The sequence below is a fragment of the Rhinatrema bivittatum genome, chromosome 2 (genome assembly GCF_901001135.1).
Source record: "Rhinatrema bivittatum chromosome 2, aRhiBiv1.1, whole genome shotgun sequence".
NCBI classification, from domain to species: Eukaryota; Metazoa; Chordata; class Amphibia; order Gymnophiona; family Rhinatrematidae; genus Rhinatrema; species Rhinatrema bivittatum.
In genome coordinates this window covers 530,319,599-530,338,607 of record NC_042616.1, presented here as the reverse complement: position 1 = coordinate 530,338,607, position 19,009 = coordinate 530,319,599, and the positions used below count along the sequence as shown (strand labels likewise).

General features: G+C 40.6%; 1 protein-coding gene across 6 annotated transcripts in view; it reads left to right on the top strand.

The window, feature by feature from the left end:
• NFATC1 (nuclear factor of activated T cells 1) overlaps positions 1-19,009 on the top strand; it is a 359,353-nt gene that overhangs the window by 179,818 nt on the left and 160,526 nt on the right. For 4 of the 6 annotated variants that reach the window (XM_029590833.1, XM_029590829.1, XM_029590830.1 and 1 more), the window contains exons 7-8: positions 9,822-9,877; positions 16,843-16,975. The exons of the other annotated variants lie outside the window; for them this stretch is intronic. In XM_029590833.1, the coding sequence (XP_029446693.1) occupies positions 9,822-9,877; positions 16,843-16,975 (189 nt within the window). The remainder of the gene's footprint in view (positions 1-9,821; positions 9,878-16,842; positions 16,976-19,009) is intronic. 6 annotated transcript variants of the gene reach the window in all.

The window sequence follows — 19,009 nt, the reverse complement described above, 5'->3', positions numbered from 1 at the left end:
TTGAGGTCCTAAATATTTATTTTTTTAGAGGAGAGAGATTGGGGAATGATGCAGACTTTAAAATTCCTGAAGGCTAATAATGTACAAGAATTTAACTTTTCAGATGGAATGGAAGCTATAGAATTAGGGGTGTTATAATTTGATGCGCCAAGGAGGTAGGCCTAGCAACAACATCAGGAAACATATTTTTTCATGAAAAGGCTGATAAATGCATGGAATGCTCTCCTTGAAGAGGAGGTGAAGACAAGAATGGTAACGAAATGCAGAAAGGTGTGGGACAAACACAGAGGATCCTAAATGACTAGAGAATGGAAATGAAGAAATGTGGTAACTTTTGGAGTAACTTTTTTTTTTTCATGGGGGTTGCCTGCACAGAATAGCTGTAATAGCCCTAACACAGAAGATATGAGGTAAACTGCACAAAGTGGCAGTTACAACCCTAAACACCACCTTGCTGGGCAGACAAGTGAACCATTTTATTTATTTATTTTTAACTTTTATATACAGATGTTCCTGTATAGGATACATATCGCACTGGTTTACATGAAACTGAACTGTCGCTGAGGGGCGGATACAGCGAAACAAGTGGTACAATGAATATGCGGAAACAATAAACATGTGGAACATTAGCAATACATTATGATATAATAAAATAACCATATAATAAAAGATAGTAAATAAAATTATAGTAAAAATGGGTTACAATAATAATAATATAACATAAAGTTAATTAAAATAAAATAAAATAGAAACAAAGGGCTAAGCCTGATGAAAACTCCTAAATCGTCTTTAGGAGAAAGTAACATAGTGGGAGAGGTGGCGTAACTGGATAGCATGGATCTGGGCGGTGGCGGAGCCGATGGATGATGGGAAAAGGCTAACTTAGTCTGCGGGCAGGTTACGAGGGATGAAAACCACTGTGCATTGAGACATTTAACTTAGAAGAATTCATAGAGGGAGTAAGTGACTTGTAGCTGTGTGAAGGTCCATGGCTAGGTTACGGGATTAATGTGGATTTTGTCTCCTAGAGTAGTTAGAGATCTGGGGCTGTATGGAGTGACGGTGTAGATGGGAGGGTTTATGACTGGACATAAACCTAGGAAGCCTAAATGTGAAGGTTATCTCTCAGCAAAGGCCTGGCTGAAGAGCCATGTTTTCAGTTTCTTTTTGAAAACCAGAGGGCAGGGTTTTCAAAAAGAAGATGATGGCAGACAAAAGATGACTTTTGTCTACCATCATTTACTGTTACTATATTCTGTTTGGTTTTTTGACTGCTGCCTCACACTGAGCTGAGAATTCCAAACTAATGTCCACATTGACTCCCAAGACATAGGAGCCAACTTTTCAAAATGAATAGGGGTGCTAAACGCATCACAAAATACCCCCTCCTTGGACACAGTGAAGGAATATATTCAGTATTAGGGGTGCTCAAGCACCAGTTGCACTGACAGAGCTGGCACCTATGCTCCAAAATCCATTTGTATGGAACCCATCAATGTGCATCTATACTTCCGCAATTTTTTTTCCCACCTATGTGCAATACTTTGCACGTGTCTACATTAAATTTCATTTGCTATTTAGATGCCCAGTTCCCCAGTCTTACAAGATCCTCCTGTAATTCCTCACAACTAGCTTGCATTTTGATCACTTCGAATAATATTGTATCGTCTACAAATCTGACCATCTTAATCATGTTAAACAATGCCAATCGTAGCATAGGTAAATAGTGCCCAGGGCTCATTTTCTCCATTTGGAAAACAGTCCATTTAGTCCTACTGTTTCCTATCTTTTAACCAGTCTCTATTCCACAATACGGCATTCCATGGCTTTTTAATTCTTTCGTGTGTCTGCCAAATGCCTTCCGAACATCTAAAATATAGGTAAGGCATGAGTTTCTTGCCCATTAGTTACCTATATAGTCATGTTTTCTGTGTATTTTCCTAGATGTGTGTATTTTTGAAGTAGTTTTACCCCTGTATCATTTTAAAAATGTTACTATTAAGCCATTGCTTTTCAAATTTTGTTACAAGTGATCTCGGAGCCAGTTTGTCTCTATTGATTATGGTGTTACAAATGGCATTATACGTGCTGCTCAGACCAGTTGGATCCCATTCTGTGCAGTCACTTGATACGGTTATGGGGGGCATGGCTGATGGGCACTGGGGGATTGCAGGGAAACTGCTTAAAGAATAGCAGCAGTTAAGACTTGGAAGTGACATTTTTTTGGTGGGAGGTGAAGATTAATACTTACCAGATGCAAATCAGAAATATTAAACAATATACCGAAGATGCAGCTTGCTTTTGAGTTTTCATTCTAACTGATCATAAGGGAAGGGAGATTTTTTAAATACTTTATTCAAGAAAGTTTATTTAAAAGTTAACATAGTTTTTCTATGATGTCTATTGGGACCACATAGATGGTATAAATACATGAACATATTGCAGCACGTATGGACTGCCAGTAATATCAACAGCTGAAAAGTATTGACCTTAAGAGAAAATATGGTCACCAACCAAACATTATTTTGCCTGAAAGCTCTTCTGCTTCCAGAGATCCAGTTTTCTGACTTACTTAGTGCAAGTAGTGGACTACATTTGCTTTAGAATATTGCTTGGAAAAAGTATGAGAGGAACATAAGAAAATGCCATACTGGGTCAGACCAAGGGTCCATCAAGCCCAGCATCCTGTTTCCAACAGTGGCCAATCCAGGCCATAAGAATCTGGCAACTACCCAAAAACTAAGTCTATTCCAAGTTACCATTGCTAATGGCAGTGGCTATTCTCTAAGTGAACTTAATAGCAGGTAATGGACTTCTCCTCCAAGAACTTATCCAATCCTTTTTTTAAACACAGCTATACTAACTGCACTAACCACATCCTCTGGCAACAAATTCCAGAGTTTAATTGTGCGTTGAGTAAAAAAGAACTTTCTCCGATTAGTTTTAAATGTGCCCCATGCTAACTTCATGGAGTGCCCCCTAGTCTTTCTACTATCCGAAAGAGTAAATAACCAATTGACATCTACCCGTTCTAGACCTCTCATGATTTTAAACACCTCTATCATATCCCCCCTCAGTCGTCTCTTCTCCAAGCTGAAAAGTCCTAACCTCTTTAGTCTTTCCTCAAAGGGGAGTTGTTCCATTCCCCTTATCATTTTGGTAGCCCTTCTCTGTACCTTCTCCATCGCAATTTTATTTTTTTTGAGATGCGGCGACCAGAATTGTACACAGTATTCAAGGTGCGGTCTCACCATGGAGCGATACAGAGGCATTATGACATTTTCCGTTTTATTCACCATTCCCTTTCTAATAATTCCCAACATTCTATTTTCTTTTTTGACTGCTGCAGCACACTGTACCGACAATTTCAATGTGTTATCCACTATGACACCTAGATCTCTTTCTTGGATTGTAGCACCTAATATGGAACCCAACATTGTGTAATTATAGCATGGGTTATTTTTCCCTATATGCATCACCTTGCACTTATCCACATTAAATTTCATCTGCCATTTGGATGCCCAATTTTCCAGTCTCACAAGGTTTTTCTGCAATTTATCACAATCTGCTTGTGATTTAACTACTCTGAATAATTTTGTGTCATCTGCAAATTTGATTCTCACTCGTCGTATTTCTTTCCAGATCATTTATAAATATATTGAAAAGTAAGGGTCCCAATACAGATCCCTGAGGCACTCCACTGTCCACTCCCTTCCACTGAGAAAATTGCCCATTTAATCCTACTCTCTGTTTCCTGTCTTTTAATCAGTTTGCAATCCACGAAAGGACATCGCCACCTATCCCATTACTTTTTACTTTTCCTAGAAGCCTCTCATGAGGAACTTTGTCAAACGCCTTCTGAAAATCCAAGTATACTATATCTACCGGTTCACCTTTATCCACATGTTTATTAACTCCTTCAAAAAAGTGAAGCAGATTTTTGAGGCAAGACTTGCCCTGGGTAAACCCATGCTGACTTTGTTCCATTAAACCATGTCTTTCTATATGTACTGTGATTTTTGATGTTTAGAACACTTTCCACTATTTTTCCTGGCACTGAAGTCAGGCTAACCAGTCTGTAGTTTCCCGGATTGCCCCTGGAGCCCTTTTTAAATATTGGGGTTACATTTGCTATCCTCCAGTCTTCAGGTACAATGGATGATTTTAATGATAAGTTACAAATTTTTACTAATAGGTCTGAAATTTCATTTTTTAGTTCCTTCAGAACTCTGGGGTGTATACCATCCAGTCCAGGTGATTTACTACTCTTCAGTTGTCAATCAGGCCTCCCACATCTTCTAGGTTCACCGTGATTTGATTCAGTCCATCTGAATCATTGCCCATGAAAACCTTCTCCATTATGGGTACCTCCCCAACATCCTCTTCAGTAAACACCGAAGCAAAGAAATCATTTAATCTTTCCACGATGGCCTTATCCTTCTCTAAGTGCCCCTTTAACCCCTCTATCATCTAATGGTCCAACTGACTCCCTCACAGGCTTTCTGCTTCGGATATATTTAAAAAAGTTTTTACTGTGAGTTTTTGCCTCTACAGCCAACTTCTTTTCAAATTCTCTCTTAGCCTGTCTTATCAATGTCTTACATTTAACTTGCCAATGTTTATGCTTTATCCTATTTTCTTCTGTTGGATCCTTCTTCCAATTTTTGAATGAAGATCTTTTGGCTAAAATAGCTTCTTTCCCCTCCCCTTTTAACCTGGTACAAGAAACTTTTGTATTTCTTGTACCAGGCAATCACTGATATGATAACAGTACCTTCTATTGGCATAGAAAAGGACTTTAACACACATACTAAGCATAAACAAAAACTTGGAAAAACCAGACATCTGGCCTACAGAGAGAGATGAATAAAATGAGAATACATAATGGTTCTGTATTAGACGTTAACAGATTATTGAAAGTGATTACAGACGTCTTCGAGTTGAGGTTTTTTTTTTTTCTTCCATGACAGTAAACCTCTTAAAAAGGGCTCAACTATTTATTATACATAAAGAATTTTTCAGCAAGATTTCATGGAAATGCTTGAAATGTCTGCCTCAGTCAAGTGTTATGTCTGTAATTTGAATTATTTGCATTTTGGAAAGGTATAAATTGTGTCTGTGTACTTTTTATGGTTTCTTGCCAGCTAGGGCGTTGCCTTGGACTTGAGCTCAGAAACACAGTGCAGATGTGGCAGGCTTACAATGGAAACTTTTGTGGTTTAGCCTGTCCTCTGGGCACAGTCTGACGAAGAAAAGGTATCCCACATTCTTGGTAGGACATTCAGTTATCCACAAGTGCTAAAAGAAAATGCTTTTCCCCTATGTAAGATAATTTTAACATTTTGGGCTGCCCCCTGAATTGTTCCATTCCATGATGTGGAATTTCCCCCCCCCCCCCCCTCAATCGAGCTGTATAAACCTGCAAAACATGTTTACTGTAGGATGCTGACGTAGTGGTCTAAGGTTTCCCTCCTGGAGTTAGTCCCAGTCCGTGGGTGTTGAGATTTCCCTCTCGGTTCACTGGATGTAATATGAGGAATTGTCTACTTTTTTTTTTTCCCTTCTGTGTCTGTATCATAACAGCTTTTATTCCTTAAGTTTTCTTTAAATGAAATGCCATTGCCCCTTAATGAGTAGTCTATTTCCTTTTTTTCTCACAGCAAGGGTCTGGATATTCTCAATAGAATTTCAGATTGAAACAAAATCTACTGCACTTTTATTAGCTTTCAGGAAATAGACTAAACATGGGTCTGAAGGGTTTCTTTTGTACATAACCAGAACTGTAACACCTAAGATTTTCAGCAAACTTGTTTTTTGTTATAGTAAAAATCTGTTCATATAAAACTACCACCAGAGAATTGGGGGGGGGGGGGGGGATAGAGTAAAAGATACTGATATTACTACTAAATACTTATATAGTGCTATAAAGTATACAGGGTACTGTACTCACATATAAAAGAGAGTCCTTGCTCTATGGTACTCAAGGCAGACAAGGCAAAGAATATTTGGGTTAAAATCAATAAGACAATGAGTGAAGAGAACAGAGTTTAGGACCAAAAATAGTCCCTAAAAGTGGGTTTATAGGTGGAATCTGATGTATCGCTACAGAAGCTGAAGTGCTGAAATGTAGTTCTCATATCATTTGCCAAGGTGTGATTATGTCTGCTGCTGCTAAGAGCACTTTAGTGCAGTGGTTCTCAACCTGGCTTTCTGGATCCACCCAATTACTCTGGTTTTTAGGACATCTGCAAGGAATTTGCATGCTCTGCTACCATTGAATGCAGATTTATCTCATGCATATTCTCTGTAAATGTCCCGAAAATCAGACCTGATGACTGAGTTCAGAACTGCCGCTGTAGAGTGATGTGCAAACTTGGACAAGCGAACTGCAATGAAAGCGCGAGAGCAGTGTCTCCAAATTTGGGTGTATTTTGCTTGCTCTTTTATTTTAATGATCACATGCTCTTATCCTGTAAGAGGCACCGCCAGCAGCTTAACAATACTACAAGGCATATTCAAATCCTATGCATTCAGTTTAAAAAAAAAAAAGGTTTGAAAATAAAATTTAAAAAAAAATAAAAAAATGGGAGGGCTTGTACTTCTATCTTCCTGTTCATAAAAGCCAGTTTTGTTGGGTATTTCATATTTGTCAACTCCATGCTGCCCCGTACATGTGGAAAGCAGGATGGCACAGATCGGTGCTGTTGTTAGAGAGCCTGGAACGTGCTGCCAGTAGGGATCCTGGGCTCAGATAACGGAGCAGGCAGGGGTGCTGGAGGAGCATGGCACCATGGCAGATGAAGAGCCCGGCCCTGCAGTGGAATTATATGAGGAGCTGGGGTCCCAGAATGTGCCTTCATTAGGGGGGAGGCAGGCTTGTAGGACAGGGGGGGGGGGGGAGAGCAAGTGCCTAGGAGAATGAGTTTACGTCCCTTCCTTCTGTTTCCCATTACTTAATGCTAGGGTTTCCCCACCAGTATTTGTTTAATTCTAAAAGGCAGCAAAGCTTATTTACCTTAACATAATGTTGAACTGGATGGAGAAAAAAAAAAAAAAACAAAGTCAAACTAGTATGGGTAGCGAGAGTACACCAAAATGATTATAAACAGGAATGTAATATCATTCCTGACTAATTTGCCAGATAATGCGCCCCACATTGCGAACATGGATTCAAACAGTCCTGTGTTGAAGGATAACATGGGGGCAGATTCTGAGGCTTAGTAAGAGAGCTCTGCCTAAATTAGATTGATTCTTTTCCAAAGTGGTGAAAATCTCAAAAGGAAATGGGAAAGAGAAGATTTGATACATGTAGACAAGTGGTTTGAAAGGTTATCACTAATATATATATATTTTTTTTTTGCAGAGTTGTTGAGAATATAAAATACAGCAGAGGGCTTTCTTTTCAGACTAAATACTGGCAAGGCAATGCATTACAGTGTAAAAACAGTGCTTAAGACCGAAGAAACATTTTAAATGATCTAGGGCTGTGTTAGTGGCAAGTAATAAAACAGGAGGCATCTAGAAAACGCACATCAAGTTTATATCGGTATTAATGACACATGTATCTGCCTAAAAACTAAGCACCTACAGGGATGGGACGGGGGGAGCTAGAATATGAGATCGCGGATGAGAAATAGCAACAGACTTTTAATAATATGTACAGTACAACATAATCTTGCAGCTATAAGGGAATTTGTATGGGAAATGGTAAATAGATACTGGTTCCCTCAGTCAGTTTGAAAAAAAAAAAATAAAATCCACATGGGTGAAATGTTTAGTAATAGGTCTTGGAGGGGCATGTGGGGGAATGCAGACACAATCTCCAAGGCATATCCAAAGTGACGGAGTTCTGGGCTGAAGTTCATGAAAAGCTGTTTCCTGTATGATGGGAGACTGTGGTAGGCCTCATGTTAGAAACTTAGCACTCAGATGAAAAATATTTGTACACACATTTTTAATATGGTTACAAAAAAATATATATATAACGGTGGTTCTTGCAAAAGAATCTGCTCGCATTTCAATTTGCCTTGGAGATGGAAAGATTGACAGCAAAATTACTTGTCACAACTGAAAAACCTAAAAAGGTAGGTGTCTGACTATTGGCTTGCAAGTCAGGCCAAAGATACATGTGAGTAGCAACCCTCTCAAAATTTGGAAGAGGCACTCTCTGAAGAGTCATCATCATCTTTATCTTTAATCTGTCACCTATACTCTAGCTAACTAATGAAGCAAGTTCTATAATTGGGGAACCAGCATGGAGTGGCAGTTACTACCCATTAAAAAAATAAAATCTTGCTGGGCATGCTGGTTGGGCCACTCTGGTCTTTTTCTGCTTGTGCATTTTACCTTAAAAACTAGATACAATTTAAACAATTTTTCAAGACATCCAAGCCATTGCTATGCGGAATAAACCTTTGCTATTCCATTGAACAAGTGAGGGGGGGAGGGGATTGGGATGCAGTTGACGTGCAGGGGGGGATGGGAATGATGTGATGGTTTGATGTCCATTTGATTCATCAGTCTGATTAGCTAAGTGGACCAGGGGGCCATTATGTTTCCAAATACACCCCAGGTTATTGCATGCTAGCTGCAAGACACACTGGAAAACTAAATTCAGAGGATTAGGCAAAGGGTTACTATGAACTTCCTCAAAACCTTTTTTTTTTTTTTTTTTAGTGCAATCAAAATCCTCTTGAGTGAATTTAGCCATTTTTTTTTTATTTTTTTTTTAACTCCAGTAGGAAAGCTGGATCACAACTTGAGGAACCAAGGCCAGGTTTTGGTGTTTTTTTTTCTTTTTAAGCTGTTGTTTTAGGGGGAGAAAAAACCATCTGGTTTATACATTTGTGAGGTGTTTCCCCAGTAGTCCTGAAAGTTTTGTGTAGTCCTGGCAGTCCTAATATAAACTACTGCTAGAAAGATCTGAATACTGGCAGAGGTAATGCTTTTCCTCTGATCACTGCTGCATTTATTGAATTTTTTTTTTTTTAAATGGAAAGGAGAGAGAATTCAGATTAATTTTTAGGGCTTACGCAGATACACCGTAAAGCCTGTAGAAGAAATGGAACTTTATTGTAGGAAATCACAGAGCTAAGGTTTTAAATGGTGGAAACACACCCCTCGCCTTTCAAGTGAAACTCCTGCTGAAAGATTGGAACAACTGCCTGAAGTTCATTCAGTGCGGCTTCCTTAACACAAGGAGACTGCTGTACGCAGAATATGATTATTTCAGACATTTGGAATAAATCAAACTGTTTTGGATGTAAAAAGTGTGTATGTATGTACGTTGGGCGTGATAGCCAACAAAGAACAAAAAGGGCATTGAGTGCTTACTGCTGTACCCACAAAGACTGCGTTTTTGTTTTGGTTTTTAAACATGCAAATGACTGGATGGCGAAGATCAAAATAGCTAATGTTTGCATTGCTGTATCCTGATGCGTCAATAAGTATTTAAAAGTAGCGACACCTAATTTAATTTTTTCCATTCAGCAGTATGCGGCTGTACAGGGGCAGGGCAGAGGAACTGAAAGATTCCCTTTTACTATGCATCCCTTCTACATTTGTCTGCTTATGGTTTGGTACAATATATGCTTCTGTCTGACAGGCTGATGACATTTTTATTATACATTCGTATGGTCTGTCCTTTACTCTCTCTCTCTCTCTGTTCAAATGCATGAATCTACCAGAATACTTTTGTGTGTGTGAGTGGGGAGGTTCCTTTAAAAACTCTCCCAAGCTGTTGGTGTAATGTGGAAGAGCTTTTTTTTTTTTTTTTTTTGTGTGCAGCTATATTTTCTTTTGTTTTTGTTTTTTTCTTGTAGATGGCCACCATGTATGGGAAATGGAAGCAAAAACTGATAAAGAGATGTTTAAGCCAGTAAGTATGCAGCACACACTTTATCATTAATACTATATATATATATATTTTTTTATTTTTAATTCAACACCAGCAACAACATAATAAACACACTGATAGCTCCCGGATATCTACTAGGAGAATTGCAGTAAAACAAGTAGGGGTATTCAGCTAGTTGGGTTGCTTGTTTGGCAGAATGATGGAGCAGCAGACAGAACCAGGGAAAACAGGGGTTCAGATCCTGCTTCTCCACGGACACTCCATGTGACCTTGGGCTGGTCACTTCACCCTCCATTGCTTCAGGTTCTAAGCACTCTGGCACAGAGAAAATATCTACAGTAGAGATGTGTGTTGTTTTTAGCTTTCGGGTCGGGCTTTGGGTTGAGCGCTTCCTGGAAAACTTTGTTTTCCAACGGGTCGTTATTATTTTTTTTGGCGAAACAAACGGAACCCCCCCACACCCCAACCCTTCAAATGTACTTAATTACAACCCCCCCCCCCCCCCCCACAACTTACTGAAAGCTCTGGTGGTCCAGCGGGGTCCCGGGAGCGATCTTTCCCTCTCGGGCCGTTTGCTGTCAGGAATCAAAATGGCGCTGGTGGCCCTTTGCCCTTACCATGTGACAGGGGCTACTGGTGCCATTGGTCGTCCCCCGTCACATGGAAGGAGCAATGGATGGCCCATGCCATTTTCTAAGATGGCGCCGTCCGTCCATTGCTCCTACCATGTGACGGGCCAATCAATGGCACCGGTAGCCCCTGTCACATGGTAAGGGCAAAGGGTCACCGGTGCCATTTTGATTCCTGGCAGGCCCGAGAGTGGAAGATCGCTCCCGGGACCCCCGCTGGACCACCAGGGCTTTCAGTAAGTCGTGGGGGGGGTTGTAATTAAGTAAATTTGAAGGGTTGGGTTTGTTTTTTTTGTTTTTTTTAATAAATGTGACCCTCCCCCCCCCCCGCACTAACCCGAAAAACAAATTTTTCCCAAATTTCGGGAAAATCTGTTTCAGGATTCGGGTCCCCTGACCAGGACGAATTAGGCAATTTCGTTGAAATTGCCTAATTCGTGATAAACGAATGCACATCCCTAATCTACAGTACCTGTAATGTGATTCACCTGGAGTATGAGTGTGGAAAGGTGAGCGAAACAAATCCATCTCTATGCTATGCTGCCTTATGGAATACTTTACCTTATATTTTAAGTGAGTTTAGAAAAAGGTTGAAGTCCTTTCTATTTTTCTTGAATATTTTATTTTATTGTGATCCTATATCTTTTATTTGTATTTACTATTTTAATCTGTTTAATCTGTTTTATGTTGATCATGAGTGTTTTATTGTGCTCTGTATGAAATGGATGGGAGTTTGCGGAATATAAGAACATATAAATAAACAAAATAAAGTATTTAGTTTTCTCCCAAACTGCTTAGAAAAGGTTAGAACTTGCACCATATATATTAAGAAAAGTCTATATATCTTTTACCAATACTTAAAGTATTATGACATGTATATGATATACTGTAAAGCATGTACAACTCTCACTATAGTATTTATAAAGGGATTTTAGCCACGTATCAGGCAGTAATCAAAAAGAAAAGCCAAAGGTCCCACTTAAATGTGGTAATACAAAAAACATGGATTTTTTATCTCATTATCAATGGGCCTCATATATATAGGCATAAAACTCATTGTATATGAGCAAAGATTGTTCAATGCCAGATTTTTAATCATAGGTCCAATAATAATTTTTTTCTTCACTTGTGAATTCACCAGTAGTGACCCATCAATTGCAACATTCAATAGTCCGTATAATAATTATAAGAACATAAGAAAATGCCATACTGGGTCAGACCAAGGGTCCATCAAGCCCAGCATCCTGTTTCCAACAATCCAATGTTACTTAGCTTCTTTGTAATTCATAGGAGAAACGCTGTTTTTGAATTCATGAGGCTGAGAATCTCTGGGCCCGACACGGACCGTGTTTCTGCGGGAGCCTTCTTCCAGGGGCCGAAAGTCTGCAAACATTGAAACAGTCAAATGAAAAAAGCGGCGTTATATATAATATATCTCAATAATAAAGTGCAGTGGTACTAACGTGCTAATAGCTTGGCGGCATTCCTTCCAGCTAGTAGTGCGTTTCATCTAACGTAAAAGCCATATCAGCGCCATTTTTAAAGGGCTGTAAGCCAATCGGGTAACCCATGTCAAATGCATTAGATGACATCAGTGATTCCTAAGTGAGTCAGATGACAGAATACCATTCTATAGACATGTTTAAACCATTAGGCTGTATACTATTTAAATAAAAGATCCATCACTGTTCTTGTAGGTTAAGAATAGTTTGTGGATTGCCACCCTGCGACGACATCAATATTTGGTCGACCACCCTCCACTTCAAATCCACAAATTGATGTTGTAGACAATGTTGCACAATAGGAGCCTGCAGTTTGCCAGTAGATAGACAGCTGCGATGTTCAGTCAGCCGAATGCGAATCGGGCGTTTGGCTCTACCCACATATATCTTATGGCAAGGACAAATAACGATATAAATCACATGAGAAGTCAAACAATTTGAATGTGATCTAGCTCGATGTATTTTCCCAGTGTTGTCTGTCCATGTGGGACCTGATAAAGTATTCGCACAAAAAGAACATTTATTGCATGGCCAGTGACCGGCTGGTAAATCATCTTGCTCAGACTGTTTATTGGACCTATGATTAAAAATCTGGCATTGAACAATCTTTGCGCATATACAATGAGTTTTATGCCTATATATGAGGCCCATCGATAATGAGAGAAAAAGTCCGTAACACGGTGTTTTTTTGTATTACCACATTTAAGTGGGACGTTTGGCTTTTCTTTTTGATTACTATGATATACTGTATACATCCTGGTCAAAAGCTGGGAGATATGCGCGTATATCTGCCCAGCCCGCGCTACACGGATTTTAAGAGGCATCTGGGTACACGCATATCTCCTGGTATGCGAGAGAGAATTTTTTTTTCATCAAACGAGCAGGGCATGGGTGTTCCAGTTAATATGAATGAAACCAGCGTGCAATTATTTACACACACCAGCGCATGCCGGGTCCCTATACGCGTAACTTTACTTCTGCTATGGATGGCATGTAAGTCATGAAACAAAAAAAACTAGGCTAGTCAGAGTTTTAAGGGTTGGGGCTAATAGGGTATAAGGGAGAAAAATTAGCTATGTGGTTTAGGAAGTCCTTTACTGGGGGGAACTGGGAGCAAATTGAGGAAACAGGTAATTGCGTCAGCACTTGTATCTACTAAAATCTGCCCACTTACGCGATCGAGGCAGCATTTTCATGCAGATGCACTCATCAGTGTAAAATTGTGCGCATATCTACACGCGTATAGCCAATTTTATCCCATGCACGTGGGTATTAAAATTCACCCATTAGATTGCCCTAATGCTACTCTATCATTTGCATGGAGCTCACACTTTTGATAAAATTCAGCACTGTATTTTGTCACAAAATGGCTTAACCTCGAAAAAATGTTACATGAGTCAGAAGTGGAAAGGTCAGTGCAGGGCAATGCTATGTGGGAGATCTAATGATGGGGGCCAATTTTCAGGATTTTTACTCCCCCCCCCCCCCCCCCCCAACTGCATCTGGGCTTATGGTAAAAAAAGATGTGCCTGGATAAGCCGCATGCAGGAAGCATTGTATTTTTGTAAGCCAGTCTGGGGTTGGTGAGAGAGGAAATATATAGTTTAAAAAATATATATACTGTAACCTGTTCCCGACTTCTGGCTAGGCATGGACAAGCACAAGACTCATGCTTCCCAGGATTTCTTTCAATACAGTGGGGGGGGGGGGAGGGGAGAGTCAATCTTTTAAGGCCTTAGGGGTTTTCTTCTCTCCTGGAGCTCTTCTGCAAGCCATTCAGTCAGAATAAAGCACCACAGTAGATGTTCTCCAAAAATAAATTCCTTTACTGGTCACTGATTGCAGAAAACACAAAATCCACATCCAGGTTCACCAATGCTTAGTGCACCATGCAATACCGAAAAATAAAATATAAACTTAATCTTACAGTAGAAAATGCAGCACATCCTGGGTAAGCTTTATGGCACCCTCTCCTTCTGCACTCTTTCCCGGCTACCTGCTTCTTTTGATGAAGCTCTTCTGAGATTGACATTTAATCATGAGCCTCAGAGTTGTTGCTTCCCTCTGGGCATCAGCTCTGAAACAGACATCCAGGTCTGGCGGCCTTCACTGGACTCCAGCTTGAAGCTCCAATCTTCTCCCAGCTTTGAAGCACACTTATTGGACAGATGAGTAGGGACTTAACACCTCTTTTGTTTCTTGAGACTACCTCTGTCTTCTCAAGCTCAGGAATCCATTCTTTTCGTAAAGAATAAATTGCTCTGATTTGGATCTTCAGGAAACATAGGGAATCTTCCTTGGACTCCCCTGCAGACAACTCCTTTCTAATCAAAGGCCTAGGCACTCCAACCTTGGTCCCCACCTACCCTCTTTTGGGCAGGATACTGCTTCAGTACCTCTGTTTAAAGGCATGTCACACACTATGATCTCTCCCTCTTGGAGGGAAGAAGTCGAGACAGCTGCTCTCTCTGAAAGAGACTTCCTGGAGAGCCCTGTACTCACATAGGCGTTTGCCAAAATTCTGACATCTCCCACCGGGGAGTGTCAACCACTTTTTGAGTCCTATTCTGACATCATTTGCTGCATTCAGGGTCTGTAGTAAGGGGCCTATTTGGGTCCCCCTTTCAAAAGAAAAGAGATTTTGGACATAAAAGGGTCACTGACTTTTAAAAAGTGAAATCAAGGTTAATGGTCAAAGTAAGACTGAGCAACCTAATTAGCTGTAGAATGATTTTGGGATTTAGCGGATTTCATATAGATATCTTGCATTTCTTTCCCCTTAATTATAAGGGGCATGGTGCCTTTTGTAGAGGGATATTTTCTCCTTTAGCTCTACAGAATGTATCTACCATTTTGGAGTGAATAACATCATTTCCAATTATTGCTGTAAAAATAGTTATGTTACAAGTGGGGGATTATGATTAAGGAGAAGCTACATAATCAGATCAGTTAGACAATGGAAGTGGTGTCAGTTGATTTTAAAGAATTGAATTATAAGTTGGGAAATTAAGAGTTTTTAATGCTCAAATCCCTATAACCACCAATTCTGTGTCTGACCCTGGACATATCACTTTATCTCCCTATGCCTCATGTACCCAAATGTAATTGGGCAATAAAAATAATAATGTTCCTTCTTGCCTTGCTTTGTGGAAGCTTTATGCAATTCTGGTGACTGAAATATGCATTCAGTCCATGGAGTTTAGCACTAGTTGCTTACATGCTGTAAAGAACATTAGGATCAAGCAATTCTTGTATCATTTGGCAGTGAATGAGCAGCAGCCTCACTCTCAGTGCTACAAGTAAAATTGTAAATGCTGGGCATGTAAACATTTAAGTAGTATTGTGTAAAAGGATTATTGTAAGTCTTGGGTTTTGGTTTTTTTTTTTTTTAACACAAATGTTAAGTAGCTAATAATGTGCAGGGGGGGTGGGCTACTTTTTTTTTTTTTTTTCACACACATGCATTTCTCTGCCATTATGGTTTTAGTCATTTAAATTTTCTTTAATAGAGGCATCATATGAAATATAAGCCAAATAGTGTCTAAACACTGCAGCTTCCTAAGAATTCCCAGAAGCATCAATACTTTAGCTCTCTAAGTCAGCACTGATTTATGAATCATTAACAAGACATCCACATCCTTCAACTAGAAATGGAAATACCGAATAGAAGGCTGAATGATGCCTGGCTGGCCAGCCGCACAAAGGAAAGTAACAGTGCATTCTTACAAGAGCTTCATCTCTGCCTGAGTGCAGCATAATTGCTTTTTGACCTCTTGACATACTGAGTTTGACAGCTGTCTCACTACTGAATAGTGGGGAAACATCTACATGAAGTAGCAATATTTTGACTAGCTAGTAGAAACTTGCTCATCACAAAGAATGAATGCAAGGCCCAGAATCAGACTAGCTCTGACAGTATTTATCAGGACCCCAGAGCACAGCCGCAGGCTTTGGAACGATTGCTGCTCATGAGTTTAAATGTATTTTGTGAAAGCAAGCAATAACTAAGTTAGGAAGGTCTTATATGCTACCATCTATCACTGTTTTAATAAGTGATCATTTGGTAGATCAGCCATGCCATAGGCAAGCACTAAACTGAAGGTGCAACCAGGCTAGCACTTTAAAATAAAACCACCAACTAACACTGATAGCAAACAGAATCACAAATAGTAACCGTGCCAACACACTTGCACCTAATTTGGTGTTGCAAAATTTATAATGTCTGATCTCTGGATTTTTAAATTGAAAATTTATCAGCAAAGGACCTCATGGAAGGGGTACTCCAAAAGGGTTATTTTTATCAGAGCAAGTGAGGGCTTGGATTCACTTACTGCAGTCATGTTAGCCAGTAGTACTTTGAATTACGGTATTTCTCTCCCTTTAGTAAGCCATGGTTCATCTGATGCAGATGTAGTTAAAAGTTTAGCCAGCATTATTACATACGTAAACTTGATAGATATTTCTTTTTTTTTTTTAAATTGAAATATGCAAAAACATGACATGCATGTAATGAATTTTAGAGGCCAATATCAGAAAACAATATAATCTTATTTGTATCAATTCAGAGTTTACATTTATGTTGTATTGATTAGTATCTTAAACTTTTTAGGACTTGTTCCACATCAATATACTAGACACTGTAGAGTTCTTTATGCACACGTGCACCCATATCTATTAATTCAGTGACTCAGCCATGGATTTCAGGAGTGGAAGATGCTCTGCATTGCCTGAGATTTTTTATTTATTTATATTTCTTGACTATAGTATAGCTTACTTCTAGCCTTTTATAGTGTATCCTGCATTGGGCAAGCTTGTCAGATATGAAGTGATGGTTTCATTTGTGTTCTTTTTGTAGAGTACGTTAGTGGTTGAGATACCACCTTTCCGCAATCCAAGAATAACTAGTCCTGTTCAGGTCAATTTCTACGTGTGCAATGGAAAGCGAAAGAAAAGCCAATTCCAGCTTTTTACCTACCTTCCTGCCAATGGTAACATGTCACTTCAACATTTTCAAATGTATTTTTAAATGTATCAATACAAAGCAAATTGATGCTCCTTGTACAAGGCAAAGAAACCGAGAAATTATTCATTGCAATAGCACAGTGTACTTGGACAAGACAGCAGAGGCCAGCTCTGTGTGTAAGGGGAACTCTGTATGCATTCTCCAATACAAGGGGAGAAAGCCAATGTAAAGTGCGGTGGAAGTTTATTTAGGCTTAAAGACATTTGTGACAATGGGAAATAGATGGTGGTAACACTATTTTTTTTTCCCTATGTATTACTATCTACTAGCCTCCGAGAAAAATGTTGTGTAACATTTATAGTGAAAGGTTAATTTAGGGGGAGTAGTCTTTGTATTATAAATAACAGGGTAGCGCAAGGTAGAAGGGCTCTAAGGGCTGCTATGGGTTGGCTTGACGGACAGTATAGCCTTGTTGTGTCGGCCTTGAAAGACCATGATGTCCCATACATTTCTTTCTCTTGCACCATTCCTAAATTAAAGATAATGATATAATCAACCTGAGAAATGAGTCGTGCTTTAGTGTTTGGAGCCAAGTATGAAGATCTACCACATTTGAATCTCTTCACCCCCATGGTTGACTCACTGTGTGACCCGAAATAATTATTCTTCGGCTTAAGATGATTGTATTTTACTATCCTTTCTTTACTATCAGTTATTGAGTAGGAATCTTTCAGCAGTCAATAGGTTAAATGTAAGCTTTTTATATTTTCCTCTTTATGAATTAAGTCTGCTTACCACCAATCAGCTGTAAAAAAATTTTCTGAAGAGTCTGGCATGGACGGTTATGTATGCATTTATTTCCATACTTTGCAAACTGCGGCCGCTTCACAACTTTCCTCTGAGAAGACTTGGCGAACATACAGGTCGATACAGTAATGTGCAGTTAAAGATTTCCCGTCTGTAACGAGCTGGGAGCGCACAATACAGACGAGTAAGGCGATCCAGCAATACAGTCTCCAGTTTCACGCGTCCTTAGCGCTTCCTAAAATAGACACATAACCCTTTCCGCACCCAGCATGTAAATGATGTGTAAATGAACGAATTAGCTGTATAATGAAGGAATTAGCTATTCCCCTCCAATACTGTAATGGGCGCTGATATTATCTCCTTAGTAACCCGCTGTTTTGCCGCGGCCTTAACGTGTTAGTTTACCGCCTCCCCCTAGTAGGAGTTAGGACTGTGAGTCTAGTAACAAATCCATCGACACCACTTAAGATACTCAAACACAATAAAAAACAATTAAAAAAAAAGCGATAAAGAGATGATCGAGAAAATGTAATGCTGTGGGACACATAAAACCTGTCAGAAAAAAAAAAAATTTTTAAATACCTCTCACTTTCCGAATCGTGCGGTCATCCAGGCAGCGGCGGGAGCCGGAGGGCCGCGTGGGTCCAGGCGGCCGGCGGTGGGAGCCGGGTGTTCCATCGAGGCTGCGGGCGGATGGGCGCGTTTAATCGAGGCCGCGGGGGCGGGTGGGCGCGCGTTGGTTTCAGGCGGGCGGCAGCGGCGGCGGGATCCGGGTGGGCGCGTGTTTAATCGAGGCCGTGGGCGGATGGGTGCGTGTTTAATCGAGGCCGCGGGGGCGGGTGGGCGCGCGTTGGTTTCAGGCGGGCGGCGGCAGCGCCGAGTCGCACAGGCGCGCATTCATCCAGGCGGAGGAGCCGGAGGCGAAAGCGGCCTCCGGCAGCCCCCACCGGCAGTGAATGAATGCGCGCCTGTGCGACCTGTGCGATTCGGCGCTCACGGCGTGACGTCACGGCATGTGACTGCCTTGAGCACCGAATCGCACGGGTCGCACAGGCGCGCATTCATTCACTGCCGGTGGGGGCTGCCGGAGGCCGCTTTCGCCTCCGGCTCCTCCGCCTGAATGAATGCGCGCCTGTGCGACCCGGCCCGCGGCCTAGATTGAACACGCGCCCACCCGGATCCCGCCGCCGCTGCCGCCCCCGCGGCCTCAATTAAACACGCGCCCATCCGCCCGCGGCCTCGATTAAACACG